General features: G+C 44.4%; 1 protein-coding gene across 1 annotated transcript in view; it reads left to right on the forward strand.

The window, feature by feature from the left end:
* Window positions 1-21143, forward strand: part of AP3B1 (adaptor related protein complex 3 subunit beta 1) — a 1191861-nt gene that overhangs the window by 849872 nt on the left and 320846 nt on the right. The window contains exon 23 of the mRNA XM_030193246.1: window positions 18923-19154. Coding sequence (XP_030049106.1) covers window positions 18923-19154 — 232 coding nt within the window. The remainder of the gene's footprint in view (window positions 1-18922; window positions 19155-21143) is intronic.

Raw genomic sequence — 21143 nt, forward strand, 5'->3', positions numbered from 1 at the left:
AGGCAACAGACTCAATATATCCAAGAGTTACTCTGAACACTGGGGGATACATTGATCTACCTTGATGTTGAACATTGGTAGAGGCAACCAAAAATAGTCCTAGACCAATTCCTGCTTGATGAGTAGGAAGGATTTGTCCTCTTCTTCATCAACACAGAGGGCCAGATGCATCAACATTGAGTCCTGTTAGAGCACTGTGTTGAAAGCACTGAAGTACTGGTTGTCACAGTAACCTTCAAGTGCCCCTGAATGGAGGTTCACTCAACCTCAACAAGAGGGATGATGCCAGCCTCACAGCACCTGGGACTGAGTGACTCAGAAGGATGTTGTCTCTCCTACTGCACCTTTTTCAGTATTGTCATTCACAGTTGTCAAACATGAGCTGAACAGGAAAATCTATTAGATCTTCTTGATTCATTGTTCGATATGATGCCTCAGCTTTATCAATGCATTAGATCCTGCAGTTAATCTTTGAGAATAATGGTGGTGATGCATTAATATTGATGCTTCAGAGTGGATATAACTGCATCAGTACCAATTTACAGTGCATCAGGGGAGGAAATGTCCCTAGAGCACAGACATATACTGGAATCTAGATGGACTGATTTCTTGCTAGGCATAGTAGATTTTTTTTTAATGATAAATCCAGACACATCTGAATTCCTATGGGTCAATAGGTCACAGAAACCATCACTGCATCTGGTCAGTATTGGAAGTGTGGTTTTCCATAGTAATAAGGAGGTTTATAGTTTGAGAATTAGATTGGATAAGAACTTTTTTGTATGGAACAATTTCAAATGACATATGAGCTTCTTTTCTTTCTGTCCAGCTGTTATTTCAAGTATTTCACATTATGTAGCATCTATAATTTGCAACAGTTATCCATATATTAGGGACATCCAAATTTCATTATATTTTGGTGTGCCTAAGCATGGGTGTGGTTCTTAGATCTCCATTACAATGTGCATGAATGTTTTGTTGATGCACCTGGCATTGGAGAGAATCTCTCTGGTGATGTGGTCAAAGAGGCAGCTTTTCTCATAAAAGAGCACTGCAAAACTCTCGTCCTTCTTTCACTGTACCTCTGGCATTACCTTTTCTTGTTGGGTGGAGAGGGGGCAGGGAGGAGCAAAAGAAAGCCAACTACTCTCAAGTAGTAGGTATCCTCCTCGTTCGATAGAGACCTAACAGAAATCCTGCTGTCATCCCAGAGAGCAGAGAGTCCAAAAGCCACAATCTGCTTCTCAGCCTAACATGAAAAATGGCTGTGTTCCCTTAGAGGCACTCAAAACCTCAAGTTCCAGTATTAATATAAGAAATCATCAGTTGAAGGAGAGACTAAAGTTTTACATCCACTGTTGGGTTCTATATATTTTTCAGAATAGATACATATGCTTCCTATTTGATGTTCACCAGATTGCCCAGTGAAAATATTTAATTTATTTAAAACTATTTTTTATTCCACTAATTCAACATCTGATTCTCAGTGGGGAATATCTTGGTCAAACTCTCGACAAAAATAGAAAAAGTACTAGGAGCCTTCACAAGCAGGACAAAATCTTTATTCACAATACAGGTATTCCATATATAAAACTTGTATCATTCACCCGACACGGGCCGTTTTTTGGCGCAAAGCGCCTATGTCAGGGGTTGTTCGCTTTTGGTCGTCCACTGACAGCTGAATCCAGATAGGACCAAACTTTAGTCCAAGCAAAAGGAAATGTATAATTTTCCCATCATCTGTACAAAGGATTGTAGCCTCTTGTGCACTTCTGACATAATATGGTCTCAAAGATGAACGAGCATACCTTGGTAAATGTCTGGTGTTGAGAGTTTGACCAAGCAACAGCAAAAACAATTATGTCAGAAGTTTAAGAAGTGAAAGGACCTAGTTGTGGTGAGCACGAGCCCTATACCCCTTGAAGGGGAAGAAAGAAAGAGAGAGACTGGGAAAAAGGGAGTGCCTCGGTCTGGGATTTGATATGTTTGGAATTTATTGTGGGCCTTGTGAAACACTAAGAGGCTCATCCTACTGAGAAACTAGTAGCAATGGCAGTGGGGAAAAGCCTGGTGGTGGACAGCTAGAGAAGCCCCAGTGAAGACCCCAACATCTCAGTAGCAGCTCTACCTGGCTGCCTAGGTCTGAGCTGAGTGTTTAAGTTAAAGTTAAAGCCAGGAAAGGAGAGCAGGCATATTTAACCATTCCGGTTTTGGGCTTGTAAGAAGACTGCCAAGCGCAGGGATTTTTGGGGCGGATTACACTGTACTGTGGATTACAAACCTCACTGTACTCCATGGTTTACAAATATGGAATACCTGTAGTGTGAATAAAGATTTTGACCCGCTTGTGAAGGCTCCTAGTACTTTTTCTTTTTTTTTGTATGGATTTTGTTTTGTAGTTTGGACCCTCTTTTTTGCTGTTGCTTGGTCAAACTCTCAACACCAGACAACTTACCAAGGTATGCTCTTTCATCTTTGAGGTCAGTGCAGTCACTTTTCACCAGGGAAGAGAGGGCAGGGATTTTACTCCCAAATATTTACTGGCCACAAAGAAAACATTCTGTCCCATCCTAGACCAAAGAGCCTTGAACAAATTTCTAGTACAATAAAAGTTCAGGATGATTTCTCTAGGCCAGTGTTTCCCATGTTCAGTTCTGGAGTACTCCTTGTCAGTCAGGTTTTCAGGATATCCACAATGAATATGCATGAACTTGATTTTGCATACACTGCCTTCATTATATGCAGATCTCTGTAATGCGTATTCATTGTGGATATCCTGAAAACCTGACTGGCAAGGGGTACTCCAGGACTGCACTTGGGAAACACTGCCTTAGGCAATGTTGATAGGGAGAGTGGGGCCAATATAGAATCTTGGATAGATGGGGATAACAGCTATCCTACATATGATCACATGACTGATTTGGAAATAATTGATAATATTACTGGTGAAAATCATGATTTGGATGCAACCGAAGATGAGGATGAGGAACCTGAGTAGCCACCTAAGACACAGGCACAGGTTTGCCAACGGGACTGAAATTTCATGAAACAAAAAAGAGGAGGAGTGGCCTAGTGGTTAGGGTGGTGGACTTTGGTCCTGGGGAACTGAGGAACTGAGTTCGATTCCCGGCACAGGCAGCTCCTTGTGACTCTGGGCAAGTCACTTAACCCTCCATTGCCCCATGTAAGCCGCATTGAGCCTGCCATGAGTGGGAAAGCGCGGGGTACAAATGTAACAATCAGTGTATAAATTCTTTTTTAGTTCTACAATTAAAATGCTTGACTGAAATCATTAAAAAAAAAGCAGAGAAACAGTCAACCCTCAATGTTTTTTTAAACAAGAAATGAACCACTTTAAAGTAGACTCAGGTTTGTTTGTTTGTTTGTTTGTTTGTTTGTTTATGTATGCTTAGATGAGACATAGTTCAATTGTTTAAATGTTTTTTCCTTTTCAGTAAAAGATTGAAACATTGGTTTATATACAATATTGTTATTTTCTAGTACTTCAATTGATGCACACATATGAAACAGATAACAGGTACTGCATAAGCTGAATTCACAAAAAGTGGTTGAAATTTCTAACACGATCCGCCTATACTGCAATGTGATTCCTTGGACCCCCAAGCACCTCGTATAACGGGTTTGAGCTGTACGTGATTACTATGGCTAGACACGGAAAGCCCCATTTTAGACATGTTGTAGAAGTAGGAATTGAGACATACGGGTCAGTGTATCTCAAATATTACCAGTATTTTAGAAGAGAATCTGCTGGCATAGAACTTGTTCTAAAATACAGGAGAAGTGAATGCTTTTGGGCTGGGTGTGTGGAACATAAACATCCAGTGGAGCATAAACATCCATTTTAGAAAAATAAACTATATAATATCAATGTGTTCAAAACCAGCACATAACTGGTAATGTTGCACAATAGCACATAGCACAATAGCAACATAATCGATTAGAAACATAACTGGGTATTATCCTGACACTGTCACAGTATTGGTTTCCTTTACCAGTTTGGCATTAGAGGGCCAGGGGACAAAAACCATGCCATTGGCCATGTTATTTTTTGTGAGGCCTTCATTTCCTTGAGGCCCTCAGAAGTATATCTTTTAGTCATTCTCTTCATCACTGGCTACCTGCGAGTAATCATGGACTATACTATCATCAGTTAGGTTTCGTCAACATTTGGGTGAAGTGGTGTGGTAGCTGTGTTAGTCCACTTTTAAAAGTAATAAATAGAAATAAATCAAAACATGGAAAAGAAAATAAGATGATACCTTTTTAATGGACTAACTTGATACATCTTTTGTTTATCTTTCAAAGGTAACCCTTCTTCAAATCGGAAATAAGCAAATGTTGATAAATATGAGAATATATAAGTGAAACACAAAGGCACAAATTCATTCTCACAGAAAGAGGGGAGGGTAGGTTAGGTGAGAAACAGGGAGAGTTGGGTGGATGAGAGTCAGGGAGAGATGGATGGTAGATAAGAAGGTGATAAAGCGGTAGAATTTTATGGTTTATAATGGGCTAGGAAACCCAGACCTTTGTTGAGTCCTGTCTGGTGGGTGTCAAAATATTTCATCATTTGACTTCAAAGATCTTATGTTCCTGAATTGTCTTAAAATTTCCTTTTAGTATTTTTACCATAAAATCATTGATGCAGTGTTCTGGTTTTGTTAAGTGCTGTCCCACAGAGGTGGCATCTTGGTTGGCATTGGGATGTTTAATATTGTATCTATGTAAATTGAACCTCGTCTTTAGCATCTGGCTTGTTTCTCCAATATAGTACTCTTCTTCACACTTTTTGCATTGAGTGATATATACCACATTTGAGGATGAGCATTTATACAGAATGTTTTTCCCGAGTGATTGTGGGATCCTATGAGATGTGTTGGCACAGTTTGCAGCTAGGCATATTGCAGGGACGTATGCCGTTCTCTTCTTTTTGAGCTTGTATTGGCAATTTGCTTTTCAGTCATTTCTGTTTCAAATTAGGTGGCTGTCGGAAGGCCAGCACTAGTGGGGCTAGGAATATCTCTTTCAATAATTCATCCTCCTGGATTAGTGGCTGTAGACCTTCTATGATTCTTTTCAATTTTTCTAGCTCTGGATTGTATGTCACTACAAGAGGGCTTTCTGCTCTTTGTACTGCAGTAGGTTTTCTCTAGGTATTTTAATGGAAGAAACAATATTCTTGGAGATTATTGTGGGGTTGTAACTTTTTTGTTTGAAGGAATCAGTCAGGATTTTGAGGTGTTTATCTCTGTCTCTTGGGTCAGAGCAGATACAATGGTATCGTGTGGTTTGGCTGTGTATAATGGGTTTGTTTGTTTTTTTGTATGTGAAGGGTGGAAGTTGGAGTTGTGGAGATAGCTGCATCTGTCTGTAGGTTTCCTGTATATCGATCGGTGTTTGTATACAGCCATTACTGATGGAAACTGTGGTGTCTAGAAAGTTGACTTTTTCTGAGGAGTACTAAATTTTTAATTTGATTGTAGAATGCTATGTATTGAAGGAAATGTAAAATTCTTTGAGAGACTCTTCTCTCTCAATCCATGAAAATGTCACCAATATACTGGTAATATTTTAAGGGTTTAGTTTTATATGTTTTCAAAAACATCTCTTCCAGTTCTGCCATGAAGAGGTTAGCATATTGGGGTACCATTCTGGTACCCATAGCAGTGCCCATGATTTGCAGATATCATTGTTAAAACAGAAATAGTTGTGAGTTAGATTGAATTTGATTAATTTTGTAATGGTTTCCGTTGAGTATTGTTGGCCCAGGGTGGATGTTTATAGAATTTATCACATGCAGCTATTTCCAACATTTGGAAATGCAAATTTTTGTGATTGCATCCCAGGCTTCACTACCAATGTAAAAATCTTCTTTTTATGTTTAGCTTCTTTAAAAATGCAATGACTGAATCCTACTCTTGATTATTCACTGTGTTAGCATCTTTTGGAAGTTCTTCTTGAATTTATATGATACCTTGATCGAGTGGCTGTATTTAAATGATGTGTTTTTGGGCAAGTAGCTGACTAAGATTTTGTTATATCTGCTTATTAGGTTATTGGCAGACGGGGGTAGATAGGGCATTTATTTAGCAACAACAGAGCTTTGGCATCAGACACTTGTTGCCACAAATGTTTGCGTACCTCAGGTACAAACTGCTGATGAAACTAGTTTTTGAAAATGCTGGAAGTCATCCATGCATTTTTGCTAAAACTCATAGGAGAAAAGCATAGAGGTCATGTTCATATGGTGGAAGCACTGTGGTGATTTAAACTTGCTTACACAAAATGGTTTCAGTTTATTTCCTGTTTGGTTAGCACATGAGAGAATAGTCACTCTTTCCTTCATTTGCTTGAAGCCTTGCTTTCGCTGATCATCATTCTTACAAGCCAGAGTTGTATTTGTTAGCATTTTCCAACACAATCCATTCTCATCACAGTTATATACCTGTTCTGTGGTATAGCCACCATCTCTAATTATCTTCTGAAGCTGGGCGGGGTATGAGCATGCAGCCTCATCGTCAGCTGAACGTATCTCTCCAGAAATAGTGGTTTTGGTTATCCCATGTTGTCTTTTAAAATGCTTTAGCCATCCACCACTTGCTGTAAATGACAGCAACCCATTTCCATGAAATTTTTTGTGAAATTTTTTGGCTTGCGTTCGCAGATAGGGTCCAGATAGAGGAGTGCCTTCAAATCTTTCTTGACAAACCACTGAAGCACAGCTTTATCTAACTGTCTATTTCCACAAATATTTTCATTTCAGTTCATTGTCTGTTTCTGTGTACTTAGCTGCATCACAAAGTTTCTCCTTCTCCCTTTTCCATCCGTTAAACTGTTGACTTGTTAACTGCTAGGTCTCTAGCCACTTGGGTTTGCTGGACTCCAGATCTGGTTCTGTTGAGAACAGCAATTTTTTCTTTTAACGTATACTTTTTATGTGTGTCTCAGGTTTCAGACATGTCTCTGACTGAAGGAGGAATTGTTGAGGTATGAGACGGTGTGCTGTGCTCCGAGTGGGTGAACATGGCTTTGGCGTTGTGATGTCACACCGTTTCCTGTTCATCAAATCGGGAGCCAATCATGCATCGCATTATAAGCGGATTTGCGTTATGGTGGATCGCATTATAACTTGTTTGAGCTGTTTCTATGTATACTGGGAGTTTGTTTCCCTCTCTGGACAATTGGTTAGTCAGGATCCATACACATTACTGTTTTGGGTGCTGGAGGCATTGGGAAGTCACATTTAAACATATCACCTCAATTGGAATTCATAGGTGCTCTTCTGGATACACCTCTTGCAAAGGCCTTCTCTCCAGAAAAAAAGGTCAACACCTGGGTATCAGTGGTTCAGACACATGGAGCAGTTTGAAATTTTAGAGCCACATAGACTCATCACTACATATAACTCCTTTGGCACATCTCAGAATAAGATAGGCTTGGACCCAGATCATCTGGGGCCCCAAGAGAGGAGTGTGTGTCATAACAACTGAGAATCTTCTTTGGCGCCTGCCTATTTCTTGTTGCAGGAAAGAGGATACAGCTTTGTCCCCATCAATCGATGTGTTCATTTAGCTCCTGTTCATACCCTCAAAGGGCTTTATGCAGTGGTGAACAGCGAAAAGGAGAAAAATTAACAGGTTCCCCACAAAGATGTTGAAAGCAATAATACAGTAGGGACAACCAAAAAGGGCAAGGAGACCTGATTCTCAGTAAGATTCTTTATTCATGTAGTGAAGCAGTTTGAAAGCACTTGCCACAGGCCATATTTTGGCAAATAGTGCCTGGCATCAGGAGTCCAGTAATCTAAAGCAAGTACAGATATGAAACAATACAATTATAAAGCAAACATAATACACATATGTGTGCCAAATTTTAAAATGATAAATTCTCGCATATTGCTGTCATCTAATACATTAAAGTTTCACTTCCAAGTAAGCAATTATGGCTCTCTGATTCATCAGTTAGGTTTAATTATGGAGGAAAAAGACTTCAGATGCTCAACATTCTCTGTTTCTTTGAACAGTGAATGATTGAATGCCTATATCCACTTATGACAGGAATGCTTTCTGATGTGGATAGTGCATGAGCTCCTCATTAGTCCAAAAAAACCTCAGAATCTATCTAAATGACTTATGCATTTACTTTACTAGCAAGTACCATATATAGTTTGAATTGTCATCTAATACAGAAATAGAATTGTCATGGAAATCAGTGTAGCTACCATTGAAAATGTGCTATAGTATTTTAATTGGATATGTGAGAAAAACACAAACCTGATAGTGTTCCAATGCACATATAAAAAATTGTGAATGAAAAAGTTCAAGATTGTACTATAAAAAACATATATATATATATTTATATAGATATATATATAAAAAAAGAAAAAATGCATATGCTAATTACAATATTACATAGCACTAATGCTAAACAAAACATAATTAAATGAAAGTATGCAATTAATACGTATGCCAGCCATTGCAATGATAAGAAAAAACAGGGTTTTAAATGGCTGACTTCAATCATGAATGATGAAACATCAAGAACTGTGCTTGGTATGCAGTCACTAAGGGCCCTGTTTACTAAGCTGTGCTGTAGGCGTGCTAACTTTTTAGCATGAACTAGCAGTAGAGATACCTATTATAGGCTGTGGGTGTCTCTAGCATTAGCACATGCTATAAAGTTTGCGCACCTACAGCATGGCTTAGTAAAGAGGACCCTAAATGACCACTTCTGAAAGTAAGAGATATATATTTTTCAGCATAGCTATACAGAAAGATGTATATGTGAAACTATTTAAACCACTGAGATAAACACACAAATTAAAAATGTGTATATGAAAGCTGTTAAGCAAAATTAAATGGTAGAAGGGTGCTATCAAAGCAAAATGTAAAAATATCTCTCTATATAAAACGCACCTCCAACGTTCTAATGAAGCCTCACTTTCCCAATGTTCTAAAGTGAGGCGGCAGAGACCACTTTTCGACCATCAGTGTTTGCCTCGCCCATGCGTCAAACGTGATGACGTCGAGGGCGGAACAATGACACACACCGACTGTATTGCGCTGCTGATTGGCTATGCCTCAGGTGATGCGCACACAGTTTGGTTCCCCCTCCCAAACACTCACACGGACTTATAAACCACCAAGCCTTTTAATCGGCGCCGCAGAGGAGCAGGAGGGGGACCGCGAAGAAAATGCAGCGGCGTTCAGGAAAAAAAACACACGAGTCCCGCCCCTTCCTGAGGAGGGGGTAGCTACCAACACAGGGACCAACCGCGAGGAAAACGCGGACGAAGACCGCCACTAAATCACCTCTACATTGCGGCCCTTACTCTGAAAGCTCTTCATGCAGTGATTCTCCAAGCCGGCCTTCTCGCGTGTTTCCCTACTCCTCCCCCTGCCTACGAATCAGCTGTCAATGAATCCTGCAGACGCCTGCGCTACCAGCTACACCCACCACATGCTCACCCAGTTCAGCCCCCCCCCCCCCTCCCAAACACTCTTGCCTTAATCGGTGCCGCAGAGGAGCAGGAGGGGGACAGCGAAGAACAAGCAGCGGCGTTTGCTTAAAAAAAACAAACACACAAATCCCGCCCCTTCCTCAGGGGGTAGCTGTCTTTCTAAACAAGCTCCGCCCCTTTCCGGAGGCGGTGCCGTCCCGTGCCAAAAATCCAACACCTGCAAGGGAACTAAATAAACTCCTTACTCCACCAGTTGACAGACAAGACACAATTAGCATGCTATGCAGGAGTGACATAAGTCACATTCACTGGCAGGCAGGCAAGGAAGGAGGGGGGAGGGCCGACACCCAGGCACACACTCTCATTCACACACACACACACTCGCACACAATCACTCTCTCAGTCACAAACACACACTTGCATCTGGCAGGAGGGGAGGGGTGCCACACTGGCACACACTCTCATTCTCACACACACTCACATTCCCACAGAGACACTTGCACACAGTTTCACTCTCTCAAAATCACAAACACACACTTCCACCTGGCAGGGAGGGAGGGGGGGCCCATCCTGCAAAACACTCTCATTCCCACAAACACACACTCACTCACAAACACATTCACACACACTCACTCTGTCACAAACACACACTCGCACATGGCAGGGAGACAGGGAGGGGGGCCACTGGCAGCGACGGGGGGGGGGGGCCACAGAAACACACACATTCCCCCGCCAACACCCTGACTGCCACACCCTCTACACAAACGGTATCTGTGACACACACACAGACACACTCTCTGTGTCACACACACAGTGAAGCACAGTTACAGATTGCAAAACACACCGCCTCCCCAACATTCTTACACGATAATCACCCCCGCACTACTACTTTGCCACACCCTCTTTCACTTCAAAACACACACTCACAATCTATCTTGGTGACACATCATCTCTGTCTCTCACACTCACACACACAACCACCGCCCCCCCAACCCCCCCCCCCCCTAAAAAAATACAAACACTGATCCACAACATGGACAGATGGCCACTCACTCTCTCCTCCACTACACCCTCACACTTCAACAACCCCGTCGTCCCCCAAACCCCCCACCCCCCACAAAACCAACATTTACAACAACAACAAAAAAGACTACAACACCACACTAATACAAGCCAACAACAACACGCCCAATCCCCCCTGTTACAAAATCATATTGCACATAATACTACAATGTCAATTATTCATTACTAACACAACGAAATTTCCACAAAATCCCTTTCAAAACATTCATTGCAGAAAACAAATACCTTGCTAGCGCCCGTTTCATTGCTCTCAGAAACGGGCCTTTTTTACTAGTAATTATAGAAATATAAAAAGAATGTATGCAAAATGAATTAGAAAAACATGAAAGGATATGTGTAGAAGTTTTTAAAGGTTTAAAAATGTATACAAAATCAGGAGGAGCAACCAAAACTAAAATGTAAAAACCTTTGATACTGAAAATTGTGACATTTTCAGAACACCTTACAGTATGGTTAGAAACATGTAATATATAATCTTACAGAGCATGACTCAAGAGTGCCATGTGGTTCAAAACACTGTCCTAATGAAAAATGCTACCCATGCGGTTAGAGATTTAAAAAAGGTCCCATGCTGTGCAAGATTGGCAGGATTGAGAGTTCCTGAGCATATGTACTGCTGCCTTGCTTGTTGAGAAGAAAGCAATGAAAGTGAGAATGAGAAGGAAAACTTGCTGTATACCGCCTTGAGTGAGTTCCTTCAAAAAGGCGGTAAATAAATCCTAATAAAGTATGGTAGGATTATAAGAGAGACTAGTGCACAGATCAAGTGTTATAAAATAATAAGTATGTATGAAAAAAAAAAATATATATATATATATTCCATATCATCAAGCTGATCAATCCATAGACTGGTGGGTTGTGTCCATCTACCAGCAGGTGGAGATAGAGAGCAAACTTTTGCCTCCCTATATGTGGTCATGTGCTGCCGGAAACTCCCCAGTATGTTCTCTATCTCAGCAGGTGGTGGTCACACACAGCAGCAGCTCTGGCTAGGCCTCCAAGCCTAATCCTTAGGTTTTGTTGAGGCCTGGGGTTGAGGGCTCTTTTGAGCAAGTGCAAACCTGGTGGTGCCAGGTCCCTCCTTTTCTCCCCCCTCCCGCTGGCTCCGTTTAAAAAAAAAAAAAAAAAAAAATATTTTTAAACGTCTTTAAAGGCGTTTAATTCGACGTTTCTTTAAACGTTCATTGCAGCTACTCACTGGGACACCAGTTCGTTACAGCTCGGAGCGGCAAGCAGGTAATTTTACCTTTTTATAGCGGGCAGGGGGTTCCCCGATTCTTCTCCTCGTGGCAATGGCGTCGGAGGGCGAGGGCGCAAAGGGTCGCTCCCCGGATCGCTGGAGCGCTTCTAGAGGGGATGCGGGGGTTTTACAACCTGATTCGCCCTTGATGGGTGATAGTTTAGTGACCGATGAATGTCCCGGTCGTTCCTCCGGCGTGGCGGTTTTTTCCCGCCATAAACGCCCATCCCCCGCTCCTCGCCTCCGCCATCTTGGCCGGCCACGCGGCTCGGACGGCTTCTTCTTGGGCCGCCCTTGAGGTTGGAGACATTAATGCCATGAACGCCCTTAATTTGGGCGACGGCACAAAAGCGGCTAAAGTTAAGCGCCGTTCTTCCCGCGCGGCTCCTTCACGGAGTTTCGCGCCGGACGCCATTTTGGATGCGCAGCATGTCTCTCCCCCGCTATTGCGAGCGCCGGTTGAGAGTGCGTCTAGGGCTGTTGCCCAGGCTGCGGAAGTGCACAGTCTGGGGGGTTTCTCCCCCGAGTTTGTTTTGCTGCTGCATCAGGCTTTCCTCATGCAAAACGCTGCCCCTGCTCCCTCTTCTGATAAAGAGGTTGAGGTTCCCAGAGGTAAACGCCCTCGGGTTGATTTCCAGGCCTTGGAGGACTTTTGTCTCCTCCGATGTAGATGAGGGCAGCGTGTCTGAGGTCTCCCAACGATCCTTTGCGGATTCCTTGGAGGAGATAGATCCCCGCTCGGATGGAGCGGATGACCCCTCTGCAGCGCGGCTTTTTAGCCCAGAGGATTTGCCCAACCTGTTGTTACAGGCCATGGACACTTTGAAGATTTCCTCTCCGGAGGACGTCTCTCCCTCAGCCCCTGTTGGCTCTGCCATTATGCTGGGGACGAAGCGCCCGCCTAGAACCTTCCACGTGCATGATGCCATGCACACCTTAATTGCGGCTCAATGGGATGTCCCGGAAACGAGCCTTAAAGTGGCTAGGGCTATGTCCCGCCTCTATCCTTTGGCTGTGAGTGAACGTGAGGCCTATCTGTGGCCTACCGTGGATTCTTTAATCACTGCGGTGACTAAGAAAACGGCGTTGCCGGTGGAAGGTGGCACGGCCCTAAAGGACGCCCAAGACAGAAGATTGGAGGCGGCCTTAAGGTCGTCCTTGGAGGCAGCTGCTTTAAGTTTGCAGGCCTCAGTTTGCGGCTCCTATGTGGCCAGGGCGTGCCGGACTATGGTGCAGCGGGCTTCCCCTCGGATCATTCCTTGAGGGCTGATTGGCCGGCCCTGGAATCGGGCTTAGCCTATTTGGCAGACTTGCTGTATGATGTCTGGAGAGCCTCAGCTAAAGGCATGGCTCAGACAGTCTCTGCGCGGCAGTGGCTTTGGCTGAAACATTGGTCTGCTGACCACGCCTCTAAATCCCACCTGGCTAGATTGCCTTTTAAAGGCAAGCTGCTCTTTGGGGTCGAGCTGGACAAAATCGTGACCGATCTCGGCACGTCTAAGGGCAAGAAATTACCAGCGGTCAGGGCTCGGGTTAGTACTCGTCCCGATACCTCCATACCGCCCGGGCAAGTCGGGTTCCTCTGCCCCCTCTTCCTTCAAGAGGAATTTCTCCCCCAAGCAGCATTCCTTTCGCAGAGACCGCCGTCCCGGAGGTGCTCCCTCCGGTCCTCCCCCAGGGTCTCGTACCCAATGACGGGGCCTTGGTCCACGCCCCAGTGCAGATTGGAGGACGGCTGTCCTCGTTTCTGGGCGAGTGGACCACTATAACTTCAGACGCGTGGGTGCTGGAAGTCATCAGAGACGGCTACAAGCTAGAGTTCTGCCAACCCTTAAGAGACGGGTTTGTACTCTCTCCCTGCAAGTCTCCGGTCAAGCTGTGGTAGTGCAGCAGACCTTGGACAACCTGATCCGCCTGGGTGCGGTCGTTCCGGTGCCAAAAAATCAGATTGGCAAGGGACGTTACTCCATTTACTTTGTGGTTCCAAAGAAAGGAGGTTCTGTCCGGCCTATCCTCGACCTCAAAGGGGTCAATCGGGCCTGGAAAGTGAGGCACTTTCGCATGGAGACTCTCCGCTCTGTTATAGCGGCAGTGAAGGCAGGAGAGTTCTTGGCTTCCTTGGACATCAAGGAAGCGTACCTGCATATTCCCATCTGGCCTCCTCTCCAACGCTTTCTGCGTTTTACAGTCCTGAGACGACACTTCCAGTTCAGAGCCCTCCCTTTCGGGTTGGCTACTGCTCCGCGGACCTTTTCCAAAGTAATGGGGGTCATAGCGGCCTTCCTGCTAAAGGAAGGAGTACAAGTCCATCCTTATCTGGACGACTGGTTGATCCGAGCCCCCTCTTATGCAGAGTGCGGCAAAGCTATGGACCGGGTAGTTGCTCTTTTGAGCTCCCTGGGATGGATCATCAACTGGAAGAAGAGCCAGCTGCGCCCGACTCAGTCCCTGGTGTATCTGGGAGTTCGATTCGACACCCAAGTGGGCAGAGTGTTCCTGCCAGACAATCGGATTGTCAAGCTTCAGGCTCAGGTGGACTAGTTCCTAGTAGCCTCTCCTATTCGGGCTTGGGACTACGTGCAGCTGTTGGGCTCTATGACGGCCACGATGGAAGTAGTGCCCTGGGCCAGGGCTCATATGAGACCACTACAGCTATCTCTGCTGCTGCGCTGGACTCCGATGTCGGAGGATTATGCTGTGCGCCTTCCCGTGGACCCAGCAGTGCGCAAGGCGCTGAGCTGGTGGACGCAGACAGACAAGTTGTCTGCAGGATTGCCTCTGGTGACCCCGGAGTGGATTGTCGTCACGACAGACACCTCTTTGATGGGCTGGGGAGCCCACTGCTTGGGAAGGACAGCGCAGGGGCTCTAGTCTCCTGCAGAGGCAAGTGGTCTATCAACCTCCTGGAACTCAGAGCCATTCGCTTGGTGTTATTGGAGTTCATCCCGGTACTCGTGTTGAAGCCTGTACGGGTCCTGTCGGACAATGCCACGGCTGTGGCCTATATCAACCGCCAGGGAGGTACCAGAGCGCCCCTCTAGCCAAGGAGGCTATGAGTCTTTGCCAGTGGGCGGAAGCGAACCTGGAGCAGCTTTCAGCGGCCCACATTGCCGGAGTCATGAATGTCAAGGCGGACTTTCTCAGTCGCCATACCTTGGAGCCCGGAGAGTGGCAACTATCTGCTCAGGCGTTCTTGGACATCACGAAGCGCTGGGGCCAGCCGAGCCTAGATCTGATGGCGTCATCGGCCAATGGCCAAGTGCCGCGCTTTTTCAGCAGAGGACGGGACCCTCGATCCCTGGGAGTAGATGCTCTTCTCCAACAGTGGCCGACACAAGAGCTCCTCTATGTGTTCCCGCCCTGGCCCATGTTGGGCAGGGTGCTAGACCGGGTGGCAAAGCATCCCGGCAGGGTAATCCTGGTGGGTCCGGATTGGCCCAGACGTCCCTGGTATGCGGACTTGATCAGGCTCTCAGTCGACGATCCTCTGCGGCTGTCAGTGGAGCAGGGCCTGTTACATCAGGGTCCCGTGGTGATGGAGGATCCCTCTCCATTTGGTCTTACGGCCTGGCTATTGAGCGGCAGCGTCTGAGGAAGAAGGGCTTCTCAGACAAGGTCATCGCCACTATGCTGAGAGCGAGGAAGCGCTCTACTTCTACTGCTTACGCCAGGGTTTGGCGTATCTTTGCAGCATGGTGTGAAGCAGGCTCACTTTCTCCCTTCACTGCTCCAATTTCTTCAGTGTTGGCGTTCCTGCAAGAAGGTCTGGAGAAAGGCCTGTCGCTCAGTTCCCTTAAAGTCCAGGTAGCGGCTCTGGCTTGCTTCAGGGGCCGCCTGAAGGGTGCTTCCCTGGCTTCGCAGCCAGATGTGGTGCGCTTTCTCAAGGGAGTTAATCACCTGCGCCCTCCTCTGCACTCAGTGGTGCCTGCGTGGAATCGCAACCTGGTGCTAAGAGCATTGCAGAAGCCGCCTTTGGAACCCTTGTCGAGGGCATCTCTGAAAGACCTGACGTTGAAAGCAGTCTTTTTGGTGGCTATCACTTCAGACAGAAGAGTTTCCGAGCTCCAGGCGCTCTCATGTCGAGAGCCTTTTCTGCAGTGCACTGAGGCAGGAGTGACTATTCGCACAGTGCCTTCCTTCCTGCCCAAGATTGGTTCTCGCTTCCATGTGAATCAGCAGCTCTGTCTCCCTTCCTTTCGTAGGGAGGACTACCCAGAGGAGTACTCCGCTCTTGAATATCTGGATGTGAGACGAGTCATCATCAGATACTTGGAAGTGACCAATGATTTCCGGAAATCGGATCATCTGTTTGTCCTGTTTGCAGGTCCTCGTAAGGGTCTGCAGGCTGCTAAGCCTACAGTGGCAAGATGGGTCCAGGAAGCCATTGCAGCGGCTTATGTGGCCGCGGGGAAGGTGCCGCCTATCCAGCTGAAGGCTCACTCCACGAGAGCTCAGGCGGCCTCGATGGCAGAGGCCGGATCCGTCTCCTTGGAAGAGATATGCAAGGCGGCAACGTGGGCTTCGGCTCATACATTCTCTAAGCATTACCGTTTGACTGTGGCTGCACGGGCGGAGGCCCGGTTTGGAGCTTCAGTGTTGAGGTCAGGGATTTCTATGTCCCGCCCTGGGTGAGTACTGCTTCGGTACATCCCACCAGTCTATGGATTGATCAGCTTGATGATATGGAAGGTAAAATTATGTATAATCATACCTGATAATTTTCTTTCCATTAATCATAGCTGATCAATCCATAGCCCCTCCCAGATATCTGTACTGTTTATATTCTGGTTGAATTTTAGGTTCAAGTTTAGCCTTCAGTTACTTCAGGAGGACTTCGTGTTCAAGTTCTTCTTTCACTTGGATTCTTCAAGAGTTGAGACGACTTTGTGTTACAGTGAGCTGCTGCATTCCTCTCCCCTCTGTTTTACGGGGCTGGATTGAGACATAAATTCTGCCGGCACTCCCTCCCGCTTCGTGCGGCTGTAGGGCAGCTTTGTACCCCTCCCGCTTCGGCGGTGTTAGGGTCAGTCAGCTCCTCCCGCGGTTGCGGTTGCAGGATAAGCCAGATCCCCCCGCATCGGCGGGTGTGGTGTCCCTCCCCCGCTCCGCGGGGATGAGCTGGACGGATTCCCCTCCCCCACTTGTGTGGGGATGAGCTGGGTTAATTCCCCTCCCCCGTTTCGGCGGTGGTGAGCTGGGCAGAGTGTCCCTTCGTGGGTGTAATTCTCTAAGTGCTGAGTCCTGCGGATGGAGCTTTGATATCGACATACTGAGGAGTTTCCGGCAGCACATGACCACATATAGGGAGGCAAAAGTTTGCTCTCTATCTCCACCTGCTGGTAGATGGACACAACCCACCAGTCTATGGATTGATCAGCTATGATTAATGGAAAGAAAATTATCAGGTATGATTATACATAATTTTACCTTGAGTGGACCAGGAATAATGAATGAGTGAATCATTGAAAATAAAATAATTTGGGAGGGAAGAGGAAGGAGAGAGAATTTGGGAGGGAAAGAAAGGAAAAATAAAAGTAAGGAAAGAAAAAAGGGGATGAGGAAGAGAAAAGAGAGGGGGAGGGAAATCTGGAAGGGAAAAAGGACAATGGGAGGAAAGAGGATGTGAAAGAAAAGGGAGGAGCAGTGGGAAGGGAAAAGAGGAAAGAGGGAAACAGAGGGAGGTGAAAAAAGGGGGCAGGGGAGAGAGGAAAGGAGAAAAAAAATCCTCTTTCTTCCTCCTCCTCACCTTGGTAAGCTTTCATCCTTGTTGATTTGTCCTCTCCACTGTTACTCTACAGACAGAAGGGAACGAGGGAGGCCTCCGCCTCCACCCACTATAAAATCACACACAAACCACCTCATGGCCTCCTCGCCCAAACAGTGTTCAAAACAAACACTCGAGAGAAGAAAATCCTACTTTTCCTTTGCTCTTAACAGCCTGTGGGTTCATATTCCAGGGCTGCTTGCTCAAACTCTCCCTCTTCAGCAGGAGTACAGGTATCTATAGGTTCTACCTCAGTGTCAGCTCCTGGGACTGTGGCTGTTTTAGGCAGGATATATTACTGATCCACCCAAGCTGAAATGTTAGTCCCATCCCTGTTGCCAGCAACCACTAGGAATTCAAGGGATCCCCTACCTGAGGAGAGGTCTGCTCCTCTGCTAGAGGCCATCCCCAATTCTCAATCCTTGGCTCTGGGGGTTTTCTACCTATGGGGACAGATGGTCACTTGTCAATGGGCCTAGGGATACTGAGCAGCCTTAGCTTTTTCATAATCCCAAGGATAATGCCATCTATCTTGCAATTGGACTCTAAAAGCAGGGCCCTCCTCCTTCATTCCTCTCTGCCTGCTTTGTCCCTCACAGCCTTGCAGATCTTATGATTAATGGCACTTGATATGCCGCGTTTTCTACAAAGAGGTCAAAGCGGTTTACAGTCACAGTAATAATAATATTACAATGAAAGAAAAGAACTACAATTATAGACAGGAAAGACACATTCAATGAGAAATCCTGTCATACAGCTCAAACCATATAGCTAAAATAATAGGCAAGAAATGCTATGCTTTTACTGTGTTACAGGAGGAACAAAGAAAAAGTCTCTGAATCCAGAAGGCTATCAAGTCAGTTGAAAAAAATAGGTCTTTAACTGGGCTTTAAACCGCAGGAGTGAAAGCTTATATCTAAATTCTGAAGTTGTTATTTCATAAGTATGGTGCCAGAAAGTAATAGGTTGCTTTCCCTCTTTTTCTGACCTTCCTGAAGGGATGTGCTTACCACAATGTACATTTTGCCTTGGGTGAGTAAAATAAATTAGGTGGAATGTTGTGTTTTATGGTCTGTAATCTATGCTTATTTATAATATACTTTGGCTAGGGTTTTTAAGTCATACTCTTTATTTATGCTGAGCTTTATAGTTTTATTTATATTGTTTCAGATTGTTTATGCTGCTTTAGTTTTGTGTATAATGTATTTTAAGGTTGCTGTACCTTGCCTTGTGCTTTGTAATAGTATGACTTGCAGATAAATTGATTGACATATGCTTATCTCTCTTTTTATGCCAGCTGTGTGTTTGCTACATTAGCTATATTTTCTCAGTAACTTGTCTTTATATTCAACAGGTCAGCAACCCAGTCTTTGTGCCCAAGAAGACTCATGAACTTCTCCATCGAATGAGTACAAATGGCTTAGCAGCCCAGTATCACTTCCCAAGACAGCCGTGCATTTTTGGAGCACAAATGGTGTCTGTACAAATAACATTCACCAGCACAGCTGACCATAAAATAGAAAATATTCACATAGAGGAAAAACTACCACAGTCGGGTATAAACATGCATGTCTTCAGCCCTATAGGTAATTTTTTCTTAAATCATTTACTGTTATCCTAACAATTGGGACAGACTGTCTTTAAGCAGTAAAACAAGCAACTAGCATTTTATAGCTTGTTAATTGCCATGCTTCAGCCTTATTAATGTCAGAAGCTCAGAAATACAAACCTTCTCCAGTTTTATTCATTGCAACATAAGGCCTAATTCTTGATTTTAGTTTAGTTGTATTAAAGACACAGAGTAGTTAATTTTCAAACATCTAATTTACCAAGAGAGAAATCTAAAAAGGCGTTTCTGTGAGTAAGATGATGGTGTCCCTACAGAAATAGGCTTCTTGATTTTTGCCTACCTTTTGTATGACATTCCCAAAGAACACCGTGATAACCGGAGACTGAAGACAATGTGAAGTATATATTTATGTCTAAAACCTAAGGACAGAGATATATGAGGAACCTGACGATTTGAACTTTGAAATGGCCACATAAAGCACGCTTCAAGATAAGTAATTCGCTTTGAAGACTTGTATTCACAGGTTCTCTCTAGTTAAAAATTCTGGTTTAGACATTTGTAGACTGTGGTGGCATGTTGTTTTAGTGCTCACGATAAATGAGGTATAAGAAGTAATTGTACAAATTCTTTACTTCCGTTTAATACCCTCTGCAGTGTGATGCATTTACATTGACACTTTAATATAATACCCCTCTTTCCGTTTTTTATCCACTAAACCTTTTTCTCCCCGTGACAGGGAGTTTTTTTGGTGTTAGTGGTTTTTTCGGAAAGGTGGAGGAGCCCATGATGCTGGCCATTTCAGTGGAGTCCTAACAATATGGTTCCCTGGGCCATTGAGGCTACTTTATAAATTATTTAATCTATAATAGCATATATCATAGTTGTGCATTCACCTACAGATAGTATAGCAGGAGTGTTATATAGATTTTTTGATTTTCACTACGATATTACACTCTTGACAATTTGAGATATTCCCAAAGAAGGCAAAGAGTGGAATAAGGCAAACTATTTTGATTATACTGAACTATGTATATGGTTTCTGCATGTATTAATTTTACCATAATAATTAAATAATGACAAATATTATTCAGCGAAATAAGAATAATGGTCATTGAGCGTTAACATAACAAATGATAAAAGAAGTAACATGAAATCAGAGATCAAGTGTTCATTTCAGTAGGATTTAGCACAGTAGAGCCCTGGATTATTCCTATTTGAATTTAGTGGTTAGCGTGGTGGACTTTGGTCCTGGGGAACTAGGTTCGATTCCCACTACAGGCACGGGCAGCTCCTTGTGACTCTGGGCAAATCACTTAACCCTCCATTGCCCCAGGTACAAATAAGTACCTGTATATAATATGTAAGCCGCATTGAACGTGCTATGAGTGGGAAAGTGTGGGGTACAAATGTAACAAAAAAAATATGAATAATGTATTCAAGGGCCTATTCCTAGCTGAATCAAATTGAATATAAATATTCTGTACAACCTTAATAATAATGCAAACCCAGCAAATATGAGCAAAGTTTGCATCAACGTGGGCATTTTTGATTCATTGTTCCCTGTGGACCATTTGGGTTAAATATTAGCCATTCATATTTAGGTTAGAGGAGTAAAGAACACAATTATATTGGATTTTCCACCATCAGTACTTTGCTGTTTTACATAAGTATACCCAGAGAAACAGCAGGTATTTTCTACTGCCTGAGTAGTTGCGTTTGAAAACCTATTGTACCTAAAGTTATGAGATTGCAAAATACCTATATCGCAAACTGAGAGGGTTTTGGAAACTGTCCCCAGAAATATCAGTGTGCTCTTATGTTTAATATGAGGATTATGAAATCACAACAGCACATTCATTTTTGTAGGTAGTAACAGTTATTCATTTTGTAACTGGATAATTTTTTCAGGGCCCTGTTTACTAAGCCGCATTATAGGCACGTTAGCATTTTTCTCCGAGGACAAGCAGGCTGCTTGTTCTCACTAATAGGTGACGTCCACGGCAGC

The sequence above is a fragment of the Microcaecilia unicolor genome, chromosome 2 (genome assembly GCF_901765095.1).
Source record: "Microcaecilia unicolor chromosome 2, aMicUni1.1, whole genome shotgun sequence".
In the NCBI taxonomy this organism is placed as follows: Eukaryota; Metazoa; Chordata; class Amphibia; order Gymnophiona; family Siphonopidae; genus Microcaecilia; species Microcaecilia unicolor.